Below are 26,979 nucleotides of genomic sequence, written 5' to 3' on the forward strand. Positions count from 1 at the left end.
CGTTTTGGGAGGAGCTCAGGGCCGCGCTGCCCTCCCACTTTGTCCCTTCCAAAAGAGGCCTCGCAGCCTCGCTGTCCCTGCCCCGGAGCGCGGCTGCCTCAGGTGGAGCTCGCAGAGCTGTCCTGGCTGCTCCCTTCCCTGGAGTCCTGATTCAAAAGGTAAGACTGAAGAACAGTGTGGGCAATTTTCCTCTTCGTGGTGGAAGCGCATGAAGCTATAAATGGAACTGGAGCTGCTTGATAAGACAATCTCTCCAAAAGTTAAGAAAAAATGAAAAGGCTGGGTTTCTTGGCCAGCTTTCCAAAAAAAAAACCAAACCAAAAAACTTTTAAACATGATTAAAAAAAATTCTGAACATTCTAAATATTTTAATTGTCATGGTCTTATCGCTTCAAGCCAGTAGCTGAAGTTGTGCAGTGTGTTTGCTTATTTTCCAAATCTGAGAAGCCATTCTGGAATATTGGAAAATGAAGAATAAAGTCTTGCATGGGTGCTGTTGTTTAAAAAAGCTTAGCTCCTGGTGCTTTGCTGGATGTTGCACCTGATTGAAGGAAGGTTTGTGTGAATGTGTGTTTATCCCACCTCAGTGAGAAAATAATGAGTTACTGCACCATTTTATACCATTTCTTAAAAATTCCAAAATACTTTAAAAAAAGTTCTTATAAGAGAGGGCCAAAGGAGAGCTGTTGTATTCAGTGTAACATTGTGCACATTTCAAAACCCTTCTGTGCACACTTTTCTGTTAGGTTAAATTGAAGACAAGAGCTGTGTTCAGACCTAGGGGAGCCCAGAGATAACCAGCAGCAAAGAATTGGGCCTTGTGACAGGCATTTGGAAGGAAACCATAATGAACTCTTGCTGTTTTCTCCTGGTTCAAACCCGTTGATGAATGCTGGAAATTAATTCACCTTGGAACAAAGTTTGGTTGTTTTTTTATAAGACTGCACTTCAGCCAGATGGGGTTTTGGGGTTGTTTTGGGCACGTCTGTAAGCAGTGGGGAAGAAGAACACTGTTTTAGAATGCTAAAGCACTGTTCAGGTCACTGGACAAAACAAATAATACAAACATTTATAACATTTATATCAGTTAGTTACATAAAGAGGTACGTGGTGGTGAAGCATCCTGGGGTAGGAAGCAACCACATCTCTTGGCAAAAAAGAGAAGGAACCCTGGCACATTTTTAAGGCCAAACAGCAGAGTGTAGTGTTGTCATAGATAACTGTCAGCAAATAGCAGTAAGGGGAAATGGGGAACTGTATTTAAAAGAAATAACATTTGAAATCTTTTAGTAGCACCTCATGGAATTTCTATTATTGTCTATTATTTCAATGAGTTGAACAATATCCTATTTTTAGTGGAAGGTCAACCTGAACTTAATTTGAGCCGGGTCTCTGGTTCTGAACACAGATAGGAACACTTCAAATGTGATAACAAAAGGGAGGGCTTGGAGCCAGACCTGCTTAACCTATCATGAGGGGCTCAGATAGCCATCCCTGGCAGAGCTGTGTGCCACTTAAACAGGGGAGTCCTTGCTCTGGCCTCAAACTGCCTGCTGTGAAAATAGCACTGGGACTCATGGGGAAGGATTTTGGGGTTTTATTTAAGAATTTAAAATAGATTAAAAAATATGATTTTTTTTGTATTTCTGGCCTTAGCAGCATTACTTTAATTCTGCTGTCGCCCACAGTGGTGCATGTGCAGTGGAACTCCTCTGGTGAGGGATTTGATTTGGTTTGCTGGGAGTGAGATACTGTCAGGTCCCCAGTTTCCCTGTCAGACTGCAGTGGGAAGGAGTTGCCTGCAGTGGCTGTAGGTTTAGGGCAGTAACACATTTTTTGGGTAGCTGTTGGTTGAGAAACAATCCAGAATGCCAGTATTTCCAAAGGCTGTGGAGCTGCTCAGGCTGTGGATTCCCACTGCTGGAACATCTGGGATTTGTTGGTGCTGCAGCTGCCTGAGGTGTGTGCATTCACAGGAGGAGAGATGCTGGTAGGACATGTAAGGGAGAGCATTTCTGACCTTCCTAGGAATGAGCAATACTGGTGTCAGGGGAACCCTGACACAGGAGTAAGGAATAGAGATGATGTTCTGTAGGTTTATAGTGTAAATTGTTTCTGGAAATCTTCTGCTCTCCTCAGCCTGCTTTGTGGCCTCAGTTAAAGAAAGTGAGGGTAAGGTGCTTCAGTTGTGGTTTTATTGCAGTGCTCTGCCACTGGCATTCTCTCTGATCTGGAGTAATTAATTTTTCCTCTGGGATTCTGTTTCCTTATGTGATAGCGGAACAGCTCCTCTGCTTGAAACAGTGCTTTGACAGACAGCACTGTAGGGAAAATAATCATGATTACTAAACAAGGAAAAGAGAGCTTGTTCTGAATGTTATAAACCTGGGAAAAATCTTAAATTTTCATCTCACTAGATATAAGAAAGTATTCATGAGACAAGTTTGTTGAGGTGAGATGCTTTATCCCACCTCAAAAGTTTTTTGTTTATTTTCATAAACCTTAATAAAACCTTTTAATGCCACTAGGTTAATCAGATACCATTGCTTGCCATGGGGATTCTCCAATATTCATAAAGAACTAGGCTTATGCTGTTTTCTTGGTAGATTGTTTGTAAGGTTTGATGTATCACATTATTTATGCTGAGAACTGTATTGAAGAACTTGGTGGAAATCTTATTTTCTTGTGAATTTTAGCTGCTCTTCAGATGTGCATTGAAAAACTGCTCTAGGGAGATAAACACAGGCAGAACTGAAATGCAAAAAGAAGTGCTGTGTTTTTCTGGTTTTAATTTTTGGGGCTAAGATGAAAAAAATCTTCCAGTTACTTCATTGCCAACCTACACCTAAATGCAAAGCCTGTTTAAATAAAGGGGCTTTCAGTGAATAAATGTTATTTATGGATCTGAATCTTGCCACCTTCTCCAGCTCCCGTTTTTGGTGTCTGTGCCTTAATGATGTTTCTTGTTGCTAGTGGTAAGAAATGATGAAAGCTGAGATGGTTATGGAGTAGGCTGTCAGCTTTGTGTGGAGATTTCAATAATTTAGCAGGTGCTTTACAGACTTTACCTGGTGTTGGATGGGCCAGGTGTCAGAGGCACTGCTCCATTCCAGAGCCTGCAGGGTACAGCAGCCTGAGCTAGATGATTTTAGCATCCTGAGTGTCTTTATTTTGTGTGTCAGCTGGAGAATGAAAGGAAAACGCAGTAATTGTTTTTTGTGCCTTCTATGGAGTCTGATTTGCACTTGCTGTACTGACTGCAGCAAAAGGGCTGACAAGGTTTATTCCCAGAGTGCTGTTGTAACAACTAATAAAGCTGTATAGGAAATACTGGAATTAAGAACAAATAGTAAAACAATTCTGTTACATATTCTCAGCAATGTTTCATATCTTGGAAATCCTCAGGTGCCCTGTCTATATATATCTTGTAAAAAATACAAATCCTGACTACTTTAACTTTTCTTCATTCTGTAGAAGGCCTTTGCATTTTCTGAAGCTGCTAGGATAATAGATTGTGTGTCATATACAATAGAAAAAAAACAACAGAGCAAACAAATTTGGTGCCAAGTCCCCGGGTGAGAGCTTTGTGAATCCCTTTGCTGTCCAGCTCAGGAGTGTGAGGGTGAGTCACTGCCTGCACACTGAGGCTGGCACACAGAATGCATGGCAGAACGGTTCTGTGCTGCAAATTCCAAGAACAATCGCTGCGAGTGTAAGTCATTTCATGCCTTGTGCCATCTAATTGTTGAAAACCTCTCCAGCCCTGAGCTTTGTTGCCAGGCTGGTGCTCCAGTGTTCAGCTTTAAGGATGCCCATCCCCCTGCCAGCCTGTGTGCTGTCAGTCACCCTGAAATACACTGGGAGCCTGTCAGGCAGTGCCTGCAGATGCCTCAGGAGCCCCTGGGCAGCCAGGGCACTGCCACTGGAGTTCCTAGCACAAGGAAATTACATAGACAGTGCTTTAGTGCTGCTTTTGGACCATATGTTTGCTAGCCTAGGTGAGTGATGATGCACTGTTGGCTTTCTAACAATCTGGCAGCAAATGGATTCTAAAGTCCAGGGTTTCTGATTTATGCAGAATGGCTTTGGCTCTGCTTTCTGACACTTGGTGCTTTCTGTCTGTGCACAGTGTACGTTGCATTGCAGAGGGATATAGACTTTGGCTCTTTTTCTGTTTTTCTTACTACACCAACAGACTCCATAGTTCTGACATCTGATGAAAAGACAGAATTTCCATGATCCTGAGGTTGGTAGCATGTGGTAGGAGTGTGCTGCTTTTCTGGCTGTTGTGGGACACAGCTGTGTCTTGTGACACCTGCTTAACATCCTGAGTGTTGTGAGAGCTGCTGGTGTGCAGGGCTGAGATTGCCTCCTGTAGAGGTTAATCTGACTGAGTGTGAGGTTATTCAGCCTTCTACCAAAATATCTCAGGCAGGGCCCTGCTGTGCTTAGGGGGATGTACTGCAGTAGACAAATGCATTAAAATAAGAAAAAAGGAAGGTGCAATGTTGATTTGCACTTTTTTCGCTGAGGCAAACATCAGGTTTTGTCATCTTAATGAGTATGATGTGGAAGGACAGAGGTTCACTTAGTAAGTGGAAATGCCAGAGAAAATCTCAGGATGATCTTTACTGGCTGTTTATTTTTCTTTCTATCACCTCTTATCCTTAGTTAAAAAGAAATAATTAAAGAACCCAATTGAAATATTGATTAGCCTATATGGTATATAACAGCAAGGAGAGCCTGGTAAGCTAAAAATATGTAGTCAGATTTTCAGAATAATTTAAGGTCTTGTGGTTTTCGCTGCATTGGCTTGCAAAACTATTTCTATCTTTTTAGAAACAAAAGGAAGTTTCAGGAAGCATTAGAATTTTACCTAAAAATATTGCTGGAATCAGCAGGTGAGCCCTTAAGTGGGTTATTTATATCTTAGAATATAATTGAAATTTTCAGAGACAATAGTTTTTGCAATTGACTTTCAGCTGATGGCTCGTTCTGGGCCTGACTCAAGGCTAAAAGCTGTTATTGCCTTAACTGCCTTTGGAACTCAGGGCTCAAGCAAAGGATAAAAATGCTGATGTTGGACCGTGTGCTAAGGGCAAGGAACAAACAAACAAGCAAAAACCTCAGAACAGCCCAGAGTAGGGAAAGTCATGGCACATGGATTCACATTTTTTCCGACCTGCAAAGATGGAGTTGGATTTGTAATATTTTCCAAGTTTGGGAGTGCTCTGTGGTGGGATCCTGGTGCATGGTAGTCCTTTAGTAACAGGAACTGACTTTAATTCCAACTACTTATTTTTCTGCCAATATTTAGAAAAGACCTGAAGATTGCAGATTGCATGTAGCAGAGGAGATAGTGCTGTGAGAATGGAGAGCAAGCAGCAAAACAGTTCAATTTCTCCATTTTGAGTAAAGCAGGTGCTGACACCCTTGATAGAAATGAAGGAATTGTGGGGAAGCCACTGCAGGGTTTAAAGCATGAATGTATCTGCAGAAAAATAACCTGAGTCAGCTCGTGGCTGCTTTAGGGCAGCTCCCATCCTTTACCTGTCCCCTTGTCCCTGATGTGTCTGAGCAGAAAAAATGCCCAGCACTGGATCCCTGCCATCTCTTTGCAGCTCTTGGGATGGATTTCAGTCAGTGCCCATATTTTGGGAGACTTGTGAAAATATCGAAGATGAGGGTTGGTAATCAACACCATCATAAAGATTTATTTTTTTTCCTCATGGGAATAAAAAGCAGATTCGTTGAAATCTTGGCCAAAGATGTAGAAAACCAGTGAATTACAGGTGGCAGAAAAGGATGTACCTTACCCAGAGTGTGGAATGTGTGGTGTGATGCAATCCCAGTGAAGCTGGAGCACAGGATCTTGTTCAATGAAAGGGTTTTTCGTTAAGGGGTGGACACAAGGAAAGTGGCTCAGGAGCTTGTGTGTGAAAGTATCTAAATGTTAAATGTGTAAAATATGGGCACTTAATTTGCTCTGACATTTCTAGAGTTCTCTTTCCATTCATATCTGTGGAAGGATAAGTTTTTTTTTCTGGCCAGTCTTATCTCAGATTTCTTTTTCTTTTGGCTCTGAATTAAAACTGCAAAATCAGTTTATTCCATATGCTGTTGTGTCTGACCAGATGTGTGTCTGAGCAGAAAAAGTGCCCAGCACTGTGGATCCCTGCCATCTCTTTGCAGCTCTTGGGATGGATTTCAGGCAGTGCCCATATTTTGGGAGACTTGTGAAAATTTTGAAGATGAGGGTTGGTAACCAACACCATCATAAAGATTTATTATTTTTCCTCATGTGAATAAAAAGCAGAACATCACTGAGTTAAACACTGGTTTTCTACAAACACAAACCACTGGTTTTCTACATCTTTGGCCAATATTTCACTCATTGAAATCTTGGCCAAAGATGTAGAAAACCAGTGAATTACAGGTGGCAGAAAAGGATGTACCTTACCCAGAGTGTGGAATGTGTGGTGTGATGCAATCCCAGTGAAGCTGGAGCTCAGGATCTTGTTCAATGAAAAGGTTTTTGGTTAAGGGGTGGACACAGGGAAACCAGCTCAGGACCTTCTGTGTGAAAGTATCTAAATGTTAAATGTGTAAAATATGGGCACTTAATTTGCTCTGACATTTCTAGAGTTCTCTTTCCATTCATATCTGTGGAAGGATAAGTGTTTTTTTCTGGCCAGTCTTATCTCAGATTTCTTTCTCTTTTGGCTCAGAATTAAAACTGCAAAATCAGTTCATTCCATATGCTCTTGACTGCCTGGGTGCAGCTGAATTTGTGGGAGCTTAGCTCTGCCACGAGTATAGTTTGGAATTAAAGAAAAAGTTGCCACTTCTGTAACCGTTAATGAGAATGGCAAAATGCTAATTTGCTTGATACCTTAATTCTTTGATTATTGCTCATATTATCTTTGCTTGTAAGTGAAATGTGGATACCTCTCCAGATCCATTTCTACACCCCTTGCTGCAGGAACCCAGAACGTGTTTTATTTAATTTATAACCCATACTTGTTTTATTAAATCACTGCCAGGTTCACTGGAAGGTGACAATATATCTCTTCAGCCTGCACAATTGCAGTGCCTCATTACTTCATTATGCAGCAGCAGTGGTTGGAATAAGTCTTGCTTAAAAAGGACAGATATCCATTATTTGTGTATTTGAAGTCTTTATTGGCTAAAAAGGCTTTGCCAAGCTGTGTTTTGTAAGAAGTTGAGTTACTGCAAAATCTAAAGTGTCTTTCATTTTGGGACAATAATGGGTTGCAATCCAGCTAAAGCAGTTGTAATTCTTTGTTGACACACACATTTCAGGCTAATGGCCTGAGCCATGGCCCAGTGAACCTGGTGGAAACTATTCATTCACATCAGTAGATTCTGCAGCAAGTTCCTAATGAATGATTTATTCACTTTAAAGACCTTACTTGGCTTTACTTCCATCTTATTGACTTCAGTAATAGGCTTTCTCAACTTAATCTGTCTTGACACTTAGAAAATATTTGTTCTTGCAGGGTATAAAATAACAAAATGTTTCCCTTTTTCTGCTGGTAATTTCCAGAACTTTTAAGCACTGCTGTATATGCTTTTTGTTCTTAAGGTGCTTATTATATAACCCCTGTAATTTGGCACATGGAATGAGATAACATATTGTGCACATAGCATTAATGTGTTTGTTTTGTGATGAATTCAGTAATGGAATTTAATGTTTTTGCTTTAAAGATCCTTTCTGGACTAGTAGAAGATTTTATTTAATGGTATTCTAATTGAATTATCTCTGTATTTTTTTTTAACATGTGGTCAGTTAATCTGTGAGTGAACATAAGGAGTTATATGTACTTTATGATTTTACAGATTATGGAAGTATCAGGGTATTTTTTTAACGGTTTAGAAATGGGGAATCAGGAAAGTTAATTGTATTTCTTGAGATCAGCCTCTGTTATGAAACAAGTGTATACTCACACAGGTGGTCTCTGGGCTCTGACAGAAGGCAGTGAGGCTTGTAGTCATGGCTAATATTGGCTTATTGCACTTCTCTTGTTTTGTACCCAGGTGAAATGTCAACAAAAGTGCCCAACATTAAACTGAAAATTGATCCCCGGAATCTGCAGATCCAGACGTTCACAGTGGAGAAATTACTGGAACCGCTGATAATTCAGGTATTTTAGAGTTGCAGAAATAATCAGGATAACCATAGAGGGAAGGGAATAAGGCTGAAGAACTTCTGACTGAAGACATTGTTCTGAGAGTCACACCCACAGCTCTTCTGCACTTGCCCTTGGCTCAGGAGCTCGCCAGGGCTCTGCCTTCCAGGTTTGGCCATTCCTTTGGTCACTTCCAGCTTTGCCCCCAGTCTGTCCCAGTAAATGCTGCATGTTCTAGCTGGTCTCTTGCACAGTGTGAGATGCTTAAATGTAGAATGCGCTGCAAATGGAATTCCAGTGTGTGAAGTAAGTAATTCTTTAAAAATAAAGTTGTATTTTCCCTATTTGAAGCTTTGCCTCTCCCAAAATTTTTTTGGTCTTTTCTTCCCTTACTCATTTTTCCTGTCTAAGGTTACTTTCCTCAGAAAGTGACCTTTTCTTTTCTATCATGACTTTATTTCCAGCTACTATTAACTGATCTGCCCCTCTCTCATTTTGTCTGCCTTTCTTTATTTATTTTTGCCTGGATGTGATTGATGGTGTGAAAACCCTCAGTTAACAGGTCAGTGGTTTGTGGAAGTTGTTGAGGGTATGTGGATGGTTACAAAATGAGTTTCAAAGTAGTAACAATAGATGTCTTGATAGACTGAATTAAAAAACCTCTTATAAACCAGTAGCTCAGACTGTGCTGAGGCAGCTGCAGCACTGTGGGTGTTCTTAGAGGGGTAAAGAAAAGTAAATTTTGGTTTGAGTTTGGCAGGATCAAAGAAACCTGACAAAACAAAGAAAGTGCAGATCCAGAATAAAACAAAGAAACCATCTAAGCTTTGTGGGTTTTTCCCTCCCAGCCCTTCTCAACCATTGAAAAGCTTGAGCCTGTTCACTTGGAAATGCTTTGGCTCTAAGAGAGTATTTTGATTGTCTCTTCCCTCTCTTAAGCCTAATGCTTTGCTTGTTTCATACCCTTGGAAGGAAAACTTATGTTTTGAGTGGATCCTTCAAAAGAAAATGTTAAAAGTGTAAGAACAGGGATTAAAGTTCATACTTAATGAAAGGTGATTGAAAGGCTGGAAAGATAATAAATGAAAATTAGTCTGTCCTTAGAAAGAGACCTGTCACAGATAAAAATGATGTTCTTGCCAGATTCACTTTAGCAACTGCTGCTTGGAATGCAATTGAACTTTATTTTGAGAATTCTGTTGGAATTTATTTATTTAATGGCCTCGTAATGCTGTGGCAGGAAAGAAACAATGGAAGTGCTTGAGGTTCTCTGAAGCCTGTCCTAGCCAGGTATGCTCAGTGTGAGGGCAGTCCTTAGATTAACAGATTAACAGATTAATCCTTAGATTAATCAGTACAGGAAAATACTGAGGCAGAGCCAGCCTGGCAGGTACCTGGGGAGTCATTGTGGCAATAGCTGCAGATCCCTTGCTGAACTGACCCTCTCTCTTCCCTGCCGTGTGAACTGGCAGTGCTGATTGCTGTGAAACTCTGAAAACAGTGCAGCAGCTGCTTTGTGTAAAACCTTCTCTGAGCTGGCAGCTTCTCTCTCCTTGGAGTAAAACACTGTCCCTAAATTGCCCTGGGTGTTTCCCTCTGTCTGTGGCCTTTGTTGTGTTGCAGCTGTTTGGAGGATGTTAGTTGTGGAAGGAAGGCTTCTCACTCTAGTTCTCAATCAGCACACCTGTACTGGTTTAGGGCAAATTTGTTAAAGAATCTGCAAAGGAGGGCCCCTCCAGAAAGCAGAACCCACACGGCCCCTCCCCCCAACCGGTTCGGGAAAAATTCCTCGGAGAGAGCTGGAAAGAACCTGTTTATTTGACTGGCCCAGCACCCCCCAGCACACAAAATGAACAATACCCGATGACACCGCTCTGAGAAAGATGACAAAATCAGAAAGTCTCTTTTGGGGGTGGTTGCTCTGTTCTCAGTCCCTCCGGCGCTGGGGCAGCCGCTGCAGCCGAACCCTTGGTGTTCCCGGGTCCCAGTCCGGAGCAGGTTCGAGATGGTCACAGAAACAGGAGAGGAGAAACAGTCCAGGAAGGAAGGTGGACTGTTTAGCTAATGTAGCTAATAAGCAGAGGCGAAAGCAGAGCAGAAGCAAGAGCAGGAAAAGGGAGCAAGCAAAAGCAGCAAGCAAAAGCAGCAAGCCCCAAAGCTGGAAGGAAAAAAAAAAAAAAACAGCTCTGTGTACTGCTTGTCTCTGTGTCCTGATAAGAGAAACCCAAACAAACTTCCACTCTTCAGTGCCGGTCTCAAAGGCACAGAACAGATGAATGGGGATATACAAGCATCATAACGTCACCCCAGGACAACACCAAAGAAGGTACTTGTCAAAGTTAGCATGGTTCAGCTGACACAGTGTGGAGGAAAATCCCTGCATTTTGGAGTCCCTTGGATCACTGATGAAAACCAGGCAAGTTGGAAGCCTTGGATCTGTCATCCACACCACAGATGTTGGCTCACAGGGAAAGCACACACTGTTGGTTTAGTTCTGTATGCTGATTTGACCTTCTGCTCACTGGGTGGGATTAGCCAGTGTTTATTTGTGTATAACACAAATACATTGGATTTGAAATGATTCAGAGTTCCTGTCTTGGTTTTCCTAATCCCTAATGTCTAGGGATTGACATGGAGTTACACTGAGCTACATTGTTAACAAAAAAGAATGTTTTATGATTGATGCTTAAAAATATTTTTTCTATTGAAATAAACGTGAACCAAATACTGTGATCCTCAAGGTATCAAGACATTGCTTCCTGAACTACTGCAGTATTGAGAGATTGTCTCAAAGTGCTGCCAGTAACTGAATATAGCATTGGAAGAACTGCTTCAGAGTTTGCTAGAAACTTAGTATTTGGCATAACCAAATACCCACCTCTTTATCCTGATAACTAATGACAATACCAGGCAGCAGTGGCACGATTCAGCCCTGTAAATGTGGAGGCACATGGCCCAGAAAATGGTTTGCAGACTCCTTGTGCCTTTAGCACAGCTGTGTTGTTCCTCCCAGGGCTGGGGATGTGCTGTGCAGGGTAACAATGGCACACTGTGTTAGTCTGTGCTTCAGTTCTTTCTGGGTAGGATTGTGGAAAGTTTTTACATTCCTCCTTGGGCTTCTGTGTTAGAGAATTCAGAGTAGTTTTTCTGTTTTCCATAATCCCCATGAGCAAAGAGCTATCTAACAAATTTTGAGTTGCATTTGACTTGTATTTGCCACCTCCAGTATTTCCTGAGAGTGATGCTGAAGATGCAGGGTCTTACAGTCAAGAGTTTTCACCTGCAGGAATAGCTATTTTTTTATACTTTTTCATTTGTTTTATTTCCTTTCCTCCTCCACATATCAATGAGCAGTATGTAGAATGATATTTAACATTAAAAAAACTGCAGTAAAAATCTGCAAAGTGGAATACATTATTTTCTACTGAAATAGTGATTAAATACTTAAAATTTTAAAAAACCCTTCTATTTGATAGATTTTTTTGGGGCCACTTCTAATTTTTGATGGTGTTTTATGCCTTTCTTATTGGAAGTATTAGCCTTTAATCTGTAACTCATTCTTAAAAATCTGGACATTGAAACTGTCTTAAATGTTCTAAAACTGACATTGAAGTGTTTGTAAAAATAAAAGACAAAGATTTTTATTCCCAGTGCATTCTCTACCAGCTGGCTGATTTATGTGCAATAAATAATTCCATTTTCTTCCTTTGAGCCAGAGTCAGAAAAATACCCAAGCCTTCTTTAACAATCTGAGCCAGAGTTATTTCTGTTGCTCTCTCCCTTGTGGCATGCCAAAGCAGTTGATGTCAAGTGGATGCTCCTTCTCCCCCCCTAAATTGCATGAATGGTGCAGGGGTCAGGGCTTTTGTGTTTGTAGGTGTGTTTATAGGAATGTTACCCACAGGATGTTTGTCAGTTGTGTTTACAAGCAGTGATTCATGAGAAGCACTCAAGTGCATGAATTCATGGATGAGGTCTGAAGGTGAGTAAGGCACATGGAGCACTGTACTATCTGTGTTCAGGGAACAGGAGCATTCAAAAGGATCAGTGAGCTTTATGAAAATAAGGTGTGCTTTAAAATATCTGCCCAACACTAACAAAAAATGGTTTTGGAGTCTTTCCTTAGTGTGGCAGCTCAAGCAATGCCTTAGAGAATAGTCTTTCAGAAACATTCTCTTGGAGTGTGGAGGCTGTATTCAGATGATAGGAATGTGGAGTGGGATGGTCTATAAAAACAAGTTCTTTATGGGTGTTGAAGTGCATTGGTAAAAATAAAATTTTGTCTAAGCTGCAGTAAATATAAATTCTGGGCAAATTGATGTGCAATATTGAGATGTGCAAAATGAGTTAATTTGTGTAAAACCCTCTCTGAGCTGGCAGCTTCTCTCTCCTTGGAGTAAAACACTGTCCCTAAATTGCCCTGGGTGTTTCCCTCTGTCTGTGGCCTTTGTTGTATTGCAGCTGTTTGGAGGATGTTAGTTGTGGAAGGAAGGCTTCTCACTCTAGTTCTCAATCAGCACACCAAAGAAGGTACTTGTCAAAGTTAGCATGGTTCAGCTGACACAGTGTGGAGGAAAATCCCTGCAAAAATTACCATGTTGGGAGCATGCTGAAGAATGTGGAGGTGTTGAGCTCTGGCCACAGGGATGCCCTTTGGTGAGAAGAGAAAGCATTGTGAAAGGTGTTTGTACTCGTTCTGGGATACTTTGCAAGCCTTACACTGGAGGTATGGGAACAGCCAGCACTGCTGGGGAGAGAACTGTGGGTGCTGGCTGATAGCAAGTGGCCAGGGAGCCTGTGGGAGCCTGCCTTGGATCAGAAATGGGGTGGCCAGCAGGACCAGGGCAGCGATGGTGCAATGGTGAGGCCACACCTTGAGCCCTGTGCTCAGTCTTGGGCCCCTCATGACAGGAAGGACATGGAGGTGCTGGAGCCTGTCCAGGGGAGGGCCAGGAGCTGGGGAAAGGAGCAGCAGCTGAGAGGGCTCAGCCTGGAGAGGAGGAGGCTCAGGGACCCTTCTGGCTGTGCCTGGGTGGTCCCTTCTCCAGGTAGTGAGTGCTAGGAGAAGAGGAAATGGCCGCAGGTTGCACCAAGGACAGTTTAGATGGGATGTTAACAAAACATTCTTTCCCTGAAAGGCGTGTCCAGCGATGGAACAGGCTGCTGAGGGACCCTGGAAGCATGCAGAAAGCACGTGGGTGTGGTGTTTTTGGGCTGTGGTGTTTTTGGGGTGTGGTGTTTTTGGGCTGTGGTTTAGGGGTGCGCTTGGCAATGTTAGCTTGACAGCTGGACTTGGTGCCTTTGGAGCTCTTTTCCTGCCTTAATGGTTCCATGATTCCTGCCTTGCTGAAGCCTCCTCAGATAGCACACTGGTATTTCTTTGTTTTATTATGAGCAGGTTTTAAAACAAGCAGTGGCAGGAGTTGGCATCAGGATTCATAGAACATAATAGTGACATTTCTGTTAGCTTTGCTTTGATCCTGCAGAAGGAGGAACACAAAGATGATGCATACTGAGTAAAATTGCATTAGATTGAATTCAGTATTTTTGCCCATTCTTGGTATTTATGCTGAGCTTGCCTGTCTGTCTCCAAAGCAGAGGGAATCTCTTTGCTTATTCATAATTATATATATTTTTTTATTTTAATAACAATATAAATTCACTTGTAGAACTTAAACCACGATTGTCTCTTTTAAATGTAGGTTACAACATTAGTGAACTGTCCACAGAATCCTTCTAGTAAGAAGAAGGGCCGTTCCAAAAGAGCTCGTGTCCTGCTTGCCTCTGTGGAGGAGGCCACCTGGAACCTGCTGGACAAGGGGGAGAAGATTGCCCAGGAAGCAGCCGTGTTCAAGGAGGAGCTGCACGCGGCGCTCGCCGACGTGCGGAGAGAGAGTGAGTGCCTGGCCAACAATCCCAGCACCACCAGGAGCTGGTGTAACCAGGGTATCTGTGGGAAATGTGCTGGGATATGCAAATGTCTCAACTTGGAGTTGTGTAATTACATATCCTGGAATACCACCCATTGTCACAGATCTTTTGTGGAAAATCCTTTCTTTGGGATTTTCCCTCTTCTGGGAAGCTGAGGCCCCAGAGAAAGAATGTAAACACTGGTTATCTGCTGCTGTGGAATACAACAGGTGCACCTGGGATTGGCCCATGTTCCATGTGTACAATTAATGGCCAATCAAAGACCAAGCTTTCTCTGGGACAGAATCAGAGGGAGCTCTGTTGTTGATTCATTCCTATTCAATTCTTAGCTTAGCAGCTTCTGAACTTTGCTCTCTATTCCTATTAGCACAGTCATAATGTAACATATATATCATAAAATAATAAATCCAGCCTTCTGATCATGAGATCAAGATTCTCGCCTCTCTCTTCACCCTGAAAGACTCTTGCAAAGCCCTTTAACAATCTATTAGGAGGTAAAGTGTGCAAGCTGGGCCCCGTTGAGAAAAAGTACATATATCAGTGGAAGTTTTGTCGTTTGGAATGTGTTCTTTTTTCTTTTCATGAGGAGAGGATGCCTCTTGATCATTTTAGTGGCTGTTAAGCATGACTAAAAGTTGTTGCATGGCTTTGCAAGGGTTCCTCAGGGTGAGAGAGATAGATGAGAATCTTGGCTTCATCATCAGAAGGCTGGAGTTATTAATTTATGATATAAGTTTCATTATGACTGTACTAAAAGGAATAGAGAGAAAAGTTCAGAAGCTTGCTAAGCTAAGAATAGAATAGGAATAGGAATCCACAAAGTTGTGTCCAGGCAGAAAGCAAGAAAGCTCTCCTGTGAGTGGTCAGTAAATCCAGACACTCACAGAAGACCAGTCACAGATGCACCTGCTGCATTCCACAGCAGCAGATAATTATTGTTTATGTTCTCTTTCTGGGGCCTCAGCTTCCCAGAAGAGAAAAAATCCTAAAGAGAGGATTTTTATGAAAAAATGTTGACGACAAAAAGTTAATGTATATTTTAACTTCTTGAAAGGAACTGTTTGCCTGAATCTCAGATTAAGGCCTCTTAAATCTTTGCTCTTTAGTGCATTAGTAAGGATTTCATTTGGGGAGGTACAATAGTCCAGTGTGGAGGTGTGTTTTGGGAGTGGGATGGATCCTCTGTCCTACCATGAGTCATCCCCTGCTGACAGAGCAGCTCCTCTCAGGTGAGTTTTGGCATATTCTCTGTCCTCCTGACTTAATCCCTCAATTTTCAGCCTGATTCCCAGAATTAGGCTAGTTTTTGTGATCTGCAGAGAATGTTGTAGCCATTTTCTTGCAGGTTCTTTGTTGTTTTCTTGAGTTTTACTTTTCCCCATGGAAACTGGGAATATTTGGGTGAGCACAAAGGCCATGAGTGGCACGACCAACATCCTTAATGTGTTCCTGCAGAGATCACAAGTTAAAGTTCATTTATGTTTTAATTATGTCATCCTGCCCTAACTAAAGATGGAACTTAGTCAGGTTTTTCTTTAAATTGAAATTTATTTTATTTGTTCACCTTGCACATGCAGCTGGGGTGGTTTCTGAGTCTCTGCTGCTCTTCAGGGCAGTGATGAGTTGCTTTTGGCTTCCTCTGAATCTGGAGATGGCTGTGCTTTAGAGTTTGATCTATGCAGATGGTGTCTGAGATACCTTGAGGTCCTTTGTGATTAAAAGCCTTATGACCAGCAAGTATCACTGTTATCTGTCACACTGAGCAGCTGAGGCTCTTGCAGAATCATTCATTTTGGAGTACTCTAAAATGTTAGCCCATCCATTACAGGCTGATAACACAAGGTAAGAATGAAATATATAGTTTGATATTGATTTTTATACATAGAGAAACTGAAAATGTGAAATATTTTTTTTATTACTTATTGATTCTCAGCCAAGACCAGAGGTAACTACGAAAATAAATAATACATAAAGTAGGTTATATATACCTCATACATTTTAAAAGCAAGTTAAGTCCATGTTATCACCTATCATTATGCAGTGATGAAGTGAGTGGTTGCAGCCAATGGAGATTGGATTCAGGGATTTGCCAAACTGCTCAGGTTAGTTTTAAGAAATTGTTGAAACAATTCTAAAAAAGGTAGCAGTTGTTCAATTTTGCAGGTATTTTTAACCTTTGAAGCTGTGTGCTATTTTTAATTTGTGGTATGCCACATCATGTGTAATGGAGTGCCTGTTCCTCAGGCCACATTGTGCTGCTGTTCAATGGCTGCAGTTACTGACCTCAGGCTCTCTGAGGGGATGTGGGTCATCATCAGCCATGGCACAGCATGCATATTTACCTGTGTGACTGGGCTGACTGGCAGGGACTTGTATTAATGCAGTCTTAAATTAATTACAAAGTTTTGCACGTGGCTGCAGCTTGTATTTCCTGGGTAATGGAATTTTGAAGAAATGCTTTAGATAATTTCACTCACATAAACCAAACTCAGATTTGCACACTGAGATCTGGAAAGAATAAATTCTGTTCCACTTCCTCTTGTGTTTTACCTTATGTCACCTGCTGAACTTGTTCAGCTGGGGATGCATCATGAGCATTAAACACTTACTCCTTTTGAGTGTCAATTGCCAGTGTGAAAAATCCTTCATTACTTTTGGAGCTCATTAATCTGGGGCTCCTTTTAAAGGAGTGATTGACTTTTTTCAATCTGCTTCTGATATTCCTGTTTACAGTAATGCTTTGGAGAATAAAGGAGCAAATGAGTGGGATAAAAATGAAGAGTGGGGGTAATGTTTGGTGTATCTAATTCATCTGTGTGTAATTCATGGCCTTCAGAAATCATGATGGCATGGATATGGCTTCCCTGGCTACAGCTTGCTCTTGGCACTGTCAGTAGATGAGATTTTGGAGTCTCAAATTCAGTTGGATTCTGTAAGTGACCTCTGAAAGGAGCTGTTACTATAAGGGATGACAGACATGTTACCTGGATAAATACAGGGTCTGCTTCCTTTGACATCTGCAAAGTTTTATCAAAGATTTATAGGCTTGGAGCTTAATTTAAATAGATGTTCTCTGCATTTTTCTTTTCTTAAAAAGAAAGTACTTTTTAAGGCCTGCCCACATCTTGAGAACATCTTCTGGAGCTCTGCTGAATGGGTCAGCAGGAAGGTTTATGGGTGGACTGTATGCCTCATCCAGAACTCCACTGGCCTAATAACTGAACAACTGCCATGATTTTTGTTGATCTGATTTAGTGAAGCTTTGTTAGAGGCTACTTATGTCCAGTGTTTTATTCTAAAATAGTGTAATAAACCACAAAGTAAGTGTATTGAAAAACTCTCACTGAGGGATTTCATGTGCGTGCAGCGTTTCAAAAGATTGTCTTCTAATTCAATGTTCTGTGCAATACCTGAGCCCTATGCAAAGAGTGTAAGGAGCATTGTTCAACCCTGAATGCTTCTGGCACTAAATATCAGTCTCAAATTCATGTCCTGATTGTGAGATTTAACCAGTTTGAAGGCAAGCAGTGATGCTGTTCATGTGGTGGAATGTTGCTGTAGAAGTCTGAACTGAAGTCTGAGGTTATCCTTAGGATGATGAGTTTTTGCATTTATGTGAAGGTGTGATGCCTTGCAGTTCTCAAACAGTTGCATGGGCATAACTGAAATGTTTGGTATTTACTGCCATTGCTGACTGACTATATATAGTCAGAAACACAACAGTTGTTGTCTGCCTTGTTTCTATCTATTGCAGTGGCAGTGTTCCTTGTGTTTAGCTGTTATCTTGCTCAAGTGTGTTCCCAGATAAACCTGTCATCACACAGAGCAGTGAATTGAAAGCAAGTTACTTGCTGGAGTTACATTTTGAGCCTTAAGTTACTCTTTAAAAGGAAATTCTGACAAATACTTTGATGTTTTGAATGGCCATATTTAATGTCTTTTGATCCTAACCAGGGGAGGCAGGAGTTTGATGGCATGGAAAACACTCCCATTTCCTGGCAAGAAATGGGTGCTTGCTTAGAAGGGCATTTACTAAAGGAAGGGTATTGGGATCTTTTGTATTACACTATGTTCTTGTTTGTCCCTCCTCTCATCTTAAAAGTAAACTTAACTTTCTCATTCTACATGAAGAGGTTCGTGTCTGTGTTCTGCATCTAAGGGACTTCTGTTCTGGGAGGCAGAACTTGAATGGCTTAAAATGATCTGTGCTGTACACTCCTTTCATCAGACCCAGAACAGATCCCCTGCAGAGCAGCTTTTGCCACCAGCACCACAGGATCAGGTGCCCTGAGTGGGACAGGGAGAATGAGGAGGTGGGTGTGAGGCATGATGGGCATGTGTGGTGGCTCTGATTACATGAGAGCAAGAAATGGATGAGATGTGGAAGTGGAACTTCCTGATATGCAGTGGTGAAATAGTTGCTATGCAACAGAATCCAGTGGTATCTGAGTGGGATAAGAGACTGTGTGGCAGGAGAGAAATGTCCTGGAACAGCTCCAGAAAGCTATTGTGAGAATGTGAGTTAGCACAGTGTTGAATATTGGGAACATGCAGGAGGGATCGATCTGCTGTGCCCTGACACTGATAGTGTCACTTCAGCTGCCTGCCTGGAGCAGAATCCTTTCATTTGCTGTAGCAGATGGGGATGGTATTTGTAGGAACAGAACAGGTGATTGTGCTGGTGACTTGGATTGTTTCATCTTGTTTTTAGAAAGGGTAGGTTGTGCTGTGCTGTGACCTTGACTCCCAAGCTTCTCTGGTACTTACTCTGCTTAATGTGTTAGTTCATGGCTGCAGGATTTGAGGCTGCACATGCTAGTGGCAGCAAGAGCCATGAGTGTTCTGTCACTGGTGAGAGCCCCTGGGGCACACTGTGTTCAGCTCTGGGGCCCTCAGCGTGAGAAGGACATGGAGCTGTGGGAGCCAGTCCAGAGGAGGCTGCAGAGATGCTCAGCAGAATTGAGCACCTCTCCTGTTAGGGCAGGCTGGGAGAGCTGGGCTTGTTCAGGCTGAGAGACATTACTGAAACCTCCCAGAACCCAGGGGGGGACCTACAAGAGGTCTGGAGAGGGACTTTGTACAGTGGGAAAGGCTTTAAATTGACTGAGGGTGTTTTAGATTAGATGCTAGGAAGAAATTCTTCACCATGAAAATGCTGAGGCCCTGGCACAGGGTGCCCAGAGCAGCTGTGGCTGCCCCATCCCTGCAAGTGTCCCAGGCCAGCTTGGATGGGGCTTGCAGCAACCTGGGCTGGTGGAAGTGTCCCTGCCCATGGGATAATCTTTTAGGTCCCTTCCAACCCAAAGCACTCTAGGATTCTGGATTATAAACCATTGTGGGTGGTTTCTTTTTTGTTTGAAGTTCTGTTCTCTCAAGTTTGAGACTGAAGTGTTGGAAATTCTTTCTACTAACTTTGGTCTGTCTGTTCCCCCCTTAGTAAGGGGCTCCAATTGTCACTGTGTTTCTCTGGAGCTGTGAAGCCATCAGCCTCTAACGGGGCCGTTCAGGAGTGGGTGACAGGACTGTCTTGGCAACAGCACCTCTTTGTGGGAGGGCACAAGAATGGCATAAAATTCACTGCATTCCATGTGCATTTCACACTGCTGCAGTTAAATTAACAAATGAGATTGTGGGATCTCAGGATCTGAGTCCTGAGGTGCCGAGTCACCGAGACCACCCTTGGGGGGCTCGGGAGTCCTGGAATGTTGCCAGAAGTGTCTGGTGGCTGGACTTTGATCCTACACAGGAGACGACACCTGTATGAGGATAGGAGGGTTTCACCGGGGTGAATGGTGAAGGGATGAGTTAATTAGAGGGTGAGACACAGGGTTTAGGATTTCTGTACAGGGGGGTTTAGAGAAGTAAGATGGAGGAATTGGGGCGTGTCCTGTCCTTCTTCTTCTTCTTCTTCTCCTCCATCTTCTTTGGTGATGGTGGCACTTTGGGATTGGTTATTACTGAAAGTGCACCGGGTAATAAGAATAAATGGTATTGGGGAAAAATGATAAATATTGTACACGTAACAATGGGTATAAAGATAGGTGACTGCCCGGAGGGCAGTACAGTGTGCTCATGGCTGACTGCTGAGCAGAGCTCTGTCGGGCTGAAAGAACATCTTTTAGATAAACAATTAATAAACATAAAACCCGAAAGAAGAACTGAAGCCTCTTCTCGTCCTTCGATACGCGGGCTGCCCCAAGGCCACCCTGGGCCTTTCCAGGCCCTTCAAACAGCCGAAAACCCGACATGAGATGAGAAAGCCAGTTGTAAAGACAAATAGAAGAGAGAAAAACGTGATACTTGGATGGGATTTCAAAAGGAGAACGGAAATCTATTCAAATAAATAAAAGAAGAAAGCATAACTTTGTTGATCTTGCTGAGGCAGTGAGGAGCCCTTGGCTGTTGTCAGAGCTGCTGGGCAGTGTCTGAGGGTGCTCACTGCCTGCACTTGGTGGCACTGTTGCAGTGTCTGTGCAGACACAGCCTGCATGAGCTGTCAGCTCATTGCCAGCAGGCTCACACTTCACTTGTTTTTAAAGGAATTTTCACGTAAGGTTTTGGATATTTTTGGTGCTGGATAAATTCTCTAACTATTTAAAAAACTACCTGTGGCTGAACAGTGTTTTTTACATTTCCCTGTGCCAGATTTTTGTAGGCACGTGTAGGTAACAGTATTTGCCACAGCAGTAGCTGTCAGTAGCTGATCAGCTGATGGTGGAGCAACATTTACTTTGGGAGTCATCTTGTCTGGGTGTGTTGAACAGAGTCTTGGAAATATCTGCCTGACAGTAATTGTGCAGTTATGATAGATCCTGGCTTCGGTTCTTTGAATTGCTTTTTGTTTGGTTGTCTGAAAGAATTGAAATACTTTGAATGCTGCTGTCTGTCTGAATTCCTATTTGTGCCACTAAAAGGACATTTTTTGCGTTTCATTGTTTGTGACAAATATAATTATGGAAGAATATCCAGTTGATGGGAATTAAAATAAAAATAGATTAAATTGCATCAGATTGTCATGCTGTCCACTGCAATTTAAGAAAGTTTCAACATCATGTTGTTGTTGGAGCTGTCATTTTCTGCTGTTTGTACTTGCAGCTCCTATCTGTCTAGCCTGCATCTCATGGCTCTATTTTAGGGTTGTGATTTTATGTGTTCATCTGGCCATCCCAGCTTATGTCACGCTCATTTCTAAGGGCTTGGTCGTATTCAGAGCCTTCTGATTTGTGTTTGCTCTCAGAATTGAGAATGTTGAGGGGTGGAAGGGACCTCTGAGGGTGGTCTGGTGCCGTGGGCCAGGGCAGGCAGGGCCAGCATCTGCCCAGGACCATGTCCAGTCAGGTGTTTAACATCTCCCAGGATGGAGAGCCCGCAGCCTTCCTGCTCGGCCTGTGCACTGCTGAGTCACTCTCGCAGTGAAAAAATATTTTCTGATGCTTACATGGTGTGGGATCTCAGCACCTCAGGACTGAGGTGCCGAGTCACCGAGAGCACCCTTGGGGGGCTCGGGAGTCCTGGAATGTTCCAGAAGTGTCTGGTGGCTGGACTTTGATCCTACACAGGAGACGACACCTGTATGAGGACAGGAGGGTTTCACCGGGGTGAATGGTGAAGGGATTGGTTAATTAGAGGGTGAGACACAGGGTTTAGGATTTCTGTACAGGGGGGTTTAGAGAAGTAAGATGGAGGAATTGGGGCGTGTCCTGTCCTTCTTCTTCTTCTTCTTCTTCTCCTCCATCTTCTGTGGTGATGGTGGCACTTTGGGATTGGTCATTACTAAAAGTGCATCGGACAATAAGGGAGAAAGGTATTGGGGAAAAATGATAAATATTGTACACGTAACTATGGGTATAAAGATAGGTGACTGTCCGGAGGGCAGGACACAGTGTGCTCATGGCTGGCTGCTGAGCAGAGCTCTGTCGGGCCGAAAGAAAATCTTTTAGATAAACAATTAATAAACACCGAGACCAAAAGAAGAACTGAAGCCTCTTCTCGTCCTTCGATACGCGGGCTGCCCCAAGGCCACCCCGGGCCTTTCCAGGCCCTTCAAACAGCCGAAAACCGGACAACATGGAATCTCCTGTGTGTCAGTTTGTGCCCATTGCTTCTCCCCCTGCTGCTGGGCACCACTGTGAGCAGTCTGGCTCCATCTCCTTTTCACCTCCCCTCAGGAATTTATGGTGTTTGTCACTGTGGTCTGTATTGTTGAATTTCATTTACCAAACTTCTCATTGGAGAGCAGTATATTGTGTCTGGCAGTCACTAGCTCCATGGCACAGATTTCCCTTTATGGCAGTCAGATGTTTGAGTGTATGAGGTTTTCATTCCATTAACTTATATTTGTAATGAGAAGAGCAATACTTGATTTCTTTCTGTGACCAGGAATTATTTAATAGCAAGGTCACCAAAGTACACAGTAACATAACAAATAGTGACTAGGAAAGTTTAACAAAGCTGCTGGCTTTGTTGTGTGCAGTTAAGAGTAATTGTGTGAAGGCAAGGGAATTATTTCAGAATTAAATGGTGCTGTAGAAGAGAAAGGAAAAGAGAATGGAAGATGTGGAACATTAACCTGTGTGATCTGTAATCACTGACCTTCATTTCAAGGCGTTAGGACAAGAAAGGGATAGCAGATTTATTGGCAGTACTTGTGACTGTTATGAATAAGAAGCTTGACCAGGCCAATATTCAAGCAGCAATCAATTTATTATTTAATATGGTAAAGTGTGAGCAATACAGCGCTGGGTACAGTGGGGGAAGTTTTCCCTCCAACTGCACACCAGTAATTGATGGTTACAGGTATTTATAGGGGTACCCATCAGTTTTTTTCAGCAGTTTTTATTTCCAATTTTTTACTCATCAGCAATTTTTATTCCAAATTATTACATCACAATTCTATACACTATTGTGATTTTAATTTCTCAGGATGTATCTCAAAGGAGTATCCCCAGATGGTGACGGTCCAGTTTCCCAAAGAAGACAAATCCCATCTGGAGGGGTCCAGCTCCCCAGATGTGTGTCCACCTTTTAATTGCAGAGACCATAAATCCCATAACAGTGATGTCCAGCTTCCCTTTGGTTGAAACCATAAACCCTTGGGGTGATGTTCATCTTCCTTTCTCAAGCTGTTTTTCTCTGCTTCAATAAGGCATGAGATAAGCATATTTCCTTTATATATATTCCAAAGCTATAGTTTCAAGGATACAAGTAATATTCTAAAATTATACTTGAAAAGGTTATTATTGCAGAGCTTTTTATGGATTAAATGCAAGCAAAAAGCAACATCTTTAACACCTTAATTCCAATGCTCCTAAATCAACCAGGGTTAATTGCAAACAAAAGATAGGTTCAAAGGCCTTTTTCCATGCTTTAATTTCTTCAGTTATTATTAGAATTTGCAATTATCCCTTTGTTGAGGTCCATACATTTGCATTCACAAATACACACGTCACCTGTTTGTACCTGACACCAAACACAGCTTTGCATCTCACAAGACTCTCCAGGTAACTGCCGGAACTCCGTGATTTCCCCTCCTCGGGGTGCTGTGCTCCAGCCTGAGGCTGTGTCTCGTTCGCAGGTGGGGCCCTGCAGGTGTCGGCGGAGGCGTTCACCAGCGACCCCTGCTCGCTGCCCCGCAGGCAGGCTGTGGTGCCCGCCGCTCGCTCCCTGCTGGCCGCCGTCACCCGGCTCCTCGTTCTGGCCGACATGGTGGACGTGGCCTATCTGCTGCAGCACCTGGCTGTGGTGAGTAATCCCCGCTCTCCTCAGCTCCTGTGAGCCACAGCTGGCTCTGCTCAGGGCTCTCCGGGTATTGAAATATGTATCCCAATATAACCAGTTAGATGGTGCCTAGGCCAGTTCTGACCCTCGCTGCTTGGCCAGAGGCAGCACTGTGGTGTTTTACCCCAGAGATACCTTGGCTGGCGGCAGAGTGCAGCGGGGCACAAGACAGGACTCCGTTCTCCTCAGGAGAGAGAGCTTCTGGCGATGGTAGAGAGAAAGGGAATGGATTCTGCTAGAAGGTAGCCAGATGTTTATTCCAAGAGTACAGAGGTCTGCACTGGGCCATTGCTAGTAACAGAATGCCGGCCGCATGGTCTCATTAACTTTATAAGCTCGGGGACAGGGGAAGGGGAGGGGACAGGTGAGTTACCAACCAGGTGAAGGGGGCAGGGTCTCAAGGGAGGATGACACTTAGACAGGCCAATGACCCCCAGGCCTGAGAAGCATCCTTTGAAATCGACGAATCACACGATGCCTTGCTGGTATGTTAGCCTGATTGACAGGGCACACTCAGCGAGGGGCGAGGGGGAAGGGAGAAGGTAAGACAGGATATTGCAACACACCGCAACATCCGGGCATGGAAACTTTGTGTACTTGAGCCTTGCAGCTCTCATGCACGGAACACCTGGGGCAAGTGTGCATTCTAGATGAGATTTGTGAATGGACCAGAAGAACTCATCTACATGCAGCTCGGCATATTTGATCTATTTTTGGTTCCTTTTTATCCACTGATACTTTCAGTAATTTATAAGAGACTGATAAAACCACACATTTCTGTTGACTTGCTAATATTTCAGGGCAGAGGTGAGTAATCAGTGCCACCTCTCATAGTGCCTCGTGCCACGAGAGAGCACAGTGACTTAGAGGACTGTGTTGAAGCAAGTTCAGTTTGATGAAGATGAGACAATGAAAATTTGGCTCCAAATCAGACTAGGAAAAGTATTTAATAATAAAACAGTGTTGTGTGGGTTTCAATACTGGGCTTGAAAAATCTCCACTGCTGGAGATGCACCACAGGCTAAATTAACACTGCCTTGCAGAAGCTTCTGTGTTGTTCTGTATGTTTAAATTTGTCAGCTGTAACAGGAATGGCCTATGTCTTTTGCACTGCTTATGGAAAATGTTCTTAAATTATGATATTTTTCATGGTAATCTATTACATTTTTAATGTTTATTTTCATAATCCCAGATGCTCTCTTCTGAGATGTATTTGACTATGTTTTACATGAGAGAGCTAAAATTAGATGGTTTTCCTTACTAGAGTTTCAGTATTTCTAAATGGCTGTCTAATTGACTTCATGTTTTCCATCTGAAAATGAAAACAAAAAATAACTGCAAATGGGGAAAGAATGCTGAGCATCATTCAGGAACAACTCCAGCACTGCAGAGGGCCATTAAATTGCCATCTTCTTCCATATTTCCTCTTAATAGGAGGGAGAACTGAATTTGTAAGTGAACCCTTAGAATAAATTAGTGTAGTAAAATGCTCTCAGTAAAGCCAGTGCAGAAAGATTCACCCTAGCTGTTAGAGGAGAGTGTGTTATATTTTGCATATCTATTTAGTCTGTGCTCTGGCTGTTGAACTTGCCAACAGTGGTATTAGCTGTAATGGTGTCTTTTATGTTGACATCTAATTAGGAAATTGACTTAATGGAATTTCATCATATGCTATTGAACGTCCCTCAGTTTCTAACAACTTTTGGTCACAGCTAACTGAGCCAGATTTAAAGGCAATTAAATATTGTAATGAATTTCAACATGGCTCTATTCTAAGTGTTTATCTGTAATCATTATACTTTAAAACTCCCTTAGGAATTCAGTTTTTCTTCAGCATGGACTTGCTCCCACAAGAAGACTTTGCATTCCCACAGTGTCAGAGTAGACCTTGTCTTTGCTGTATCAGCTGTAATATTCCTGTGTTTTTCAAGTTCATATGCCTTGAAAACCAACTCCTTAAAAGTCTTCAGATGTTTTTCTTTGCACTTGTTCTAAAGCCTTAATACTTCCACCATATTACCCTGTTCTTCAGACAGGGGTGTTACAGCTGTTATCATTTAAGAGATGGGAAATTTCATTGCTCTTTATTTCCATGTCTCTGAGCACTGCAATTTTTATGGGGTAGACAAAATTGATTTGAAAAATTAAAAAAAAAAAAGTAATAGTAGAATAAAAGGTATAAAAATTCTAATCAAGGCCCATTTCTTTATTTGCATGTATAAAATGAAAGAAGTTGGTTCAGCATCATGAAAGAATGCTGTACAGTATTATGAGATCTTGCTCAATATATGAAAGTATTTAATGGGGAATTACATATTCAAGTATCTAATATTTTTCAAACTCATTTATTAAAGAGTGCTGAAAGCTTTTAGTCTTGGTCACTCACTAAAATTAGTTAATTCCAGCACTGATGTTTAAAACTATAGCTTTTTCTACTGACAGAATACACTCTGGGTCATTAAACTTTAATTTCCTCAGTAACCTGGCAATAAAAATAGAAGGAAAACAAAGACAGTGTGACTGGCTGTCATAGAAAGCCTCACCTACTGTTACCTGTCACCTCTGCCTGTTTATGTATATCTAGGAAAAAAGGATGAACCTCAGATGTGGCCTTCCAGTTTATGTAGTCTCTAACAATGTTTTCTGAACATTCTGCTTAGACTTAGGACTAATCAAGTCTTCATATTAAACAGTGTGCAATTCTGAAAATACAGAGTATTTTTTCTCACAAAAATACTGAACTTTTCAAAACTGGAAATAACAGGTAAGTGAGTTTGAAAGGATTTGGTAATCCTGGGAGGAATTTCAAACCAAATGTTCAAAAACAGCTTTGTGAACAGAAAATTAGCTTTTTTAGAAGTTTTGCTAATGAAGTGAAGTGAATTTTGGCTGTTTAATGAATTCTATCAGATTGTCCCTGAGCAAAAGTGAATAAATGTGTGTGTAAATAATGCTTTCTAGATGCCAGTACAAACCCCCAGTGACTGCTCACAGTCTGGCACAGAACACTCCTGGCCACTTGTGGAATTCACAATCCTATAAGACTCTGAGGGTGCAGTGCAAACAGGAAGATCCTTTTGGAGTTCACTGAAAAAATAAAGTACATCACACCATAAAGAAA

General features: G+C 42.3%; 1 protein-coding gene across 2 annotated transcripts in view; it reads left to right on the top strand.

The window, feature by feature from the left end:
* The first annotated feature begins 3,895 nt into the window (after nt 1–3,895).
* Nucleotides 3,896–26,979, top strand: part of CTNNA3 (catenin alpha 3) — a 421,206-nt gene continuing 398,122 nt past the window's right edge. For both annotated transcript variants that reach the window (XM_064716469.1, XM_064716470.1), the window contains exons 1-4: nt 3,896–3,998; nt 8,059–8,165; nt 13,853–14,045; nt 23,656–23,822. In XM_064716469.1, the coding sequence (XP_064572539.1) occupies nt 3,983–3,998; nt 8,059–8,165; nt 13,853–14,045; nt 23,656–23,822 (483 nt within the window). In that variant the 5' untranslated portion in view covers nt 3,896–3,982. The remainder of the gene's footprint in view (nt 3,999–8,058; nt 8,166–13,852; nt 14,046–23,655; nt 23,823–26,979) is intronic.

This window comes from Zonotrichia leucophrys, chromosome 6 (genome assembly GCF_028769735.1).
Source record: "Zonotrichia leucophrys gambelii isolate GWCS_2022_RI chromosome 6, RI_Zleu_2.0, whole genome shotgun sequence".
NCBI classification, from domain to species: domain Eukaryota; kingdom Metazoa; phylum Chordata; class Aves; order Passeriformes; family Passerellidae; genus Zonotrichia; species Zonotrichia leucophrys.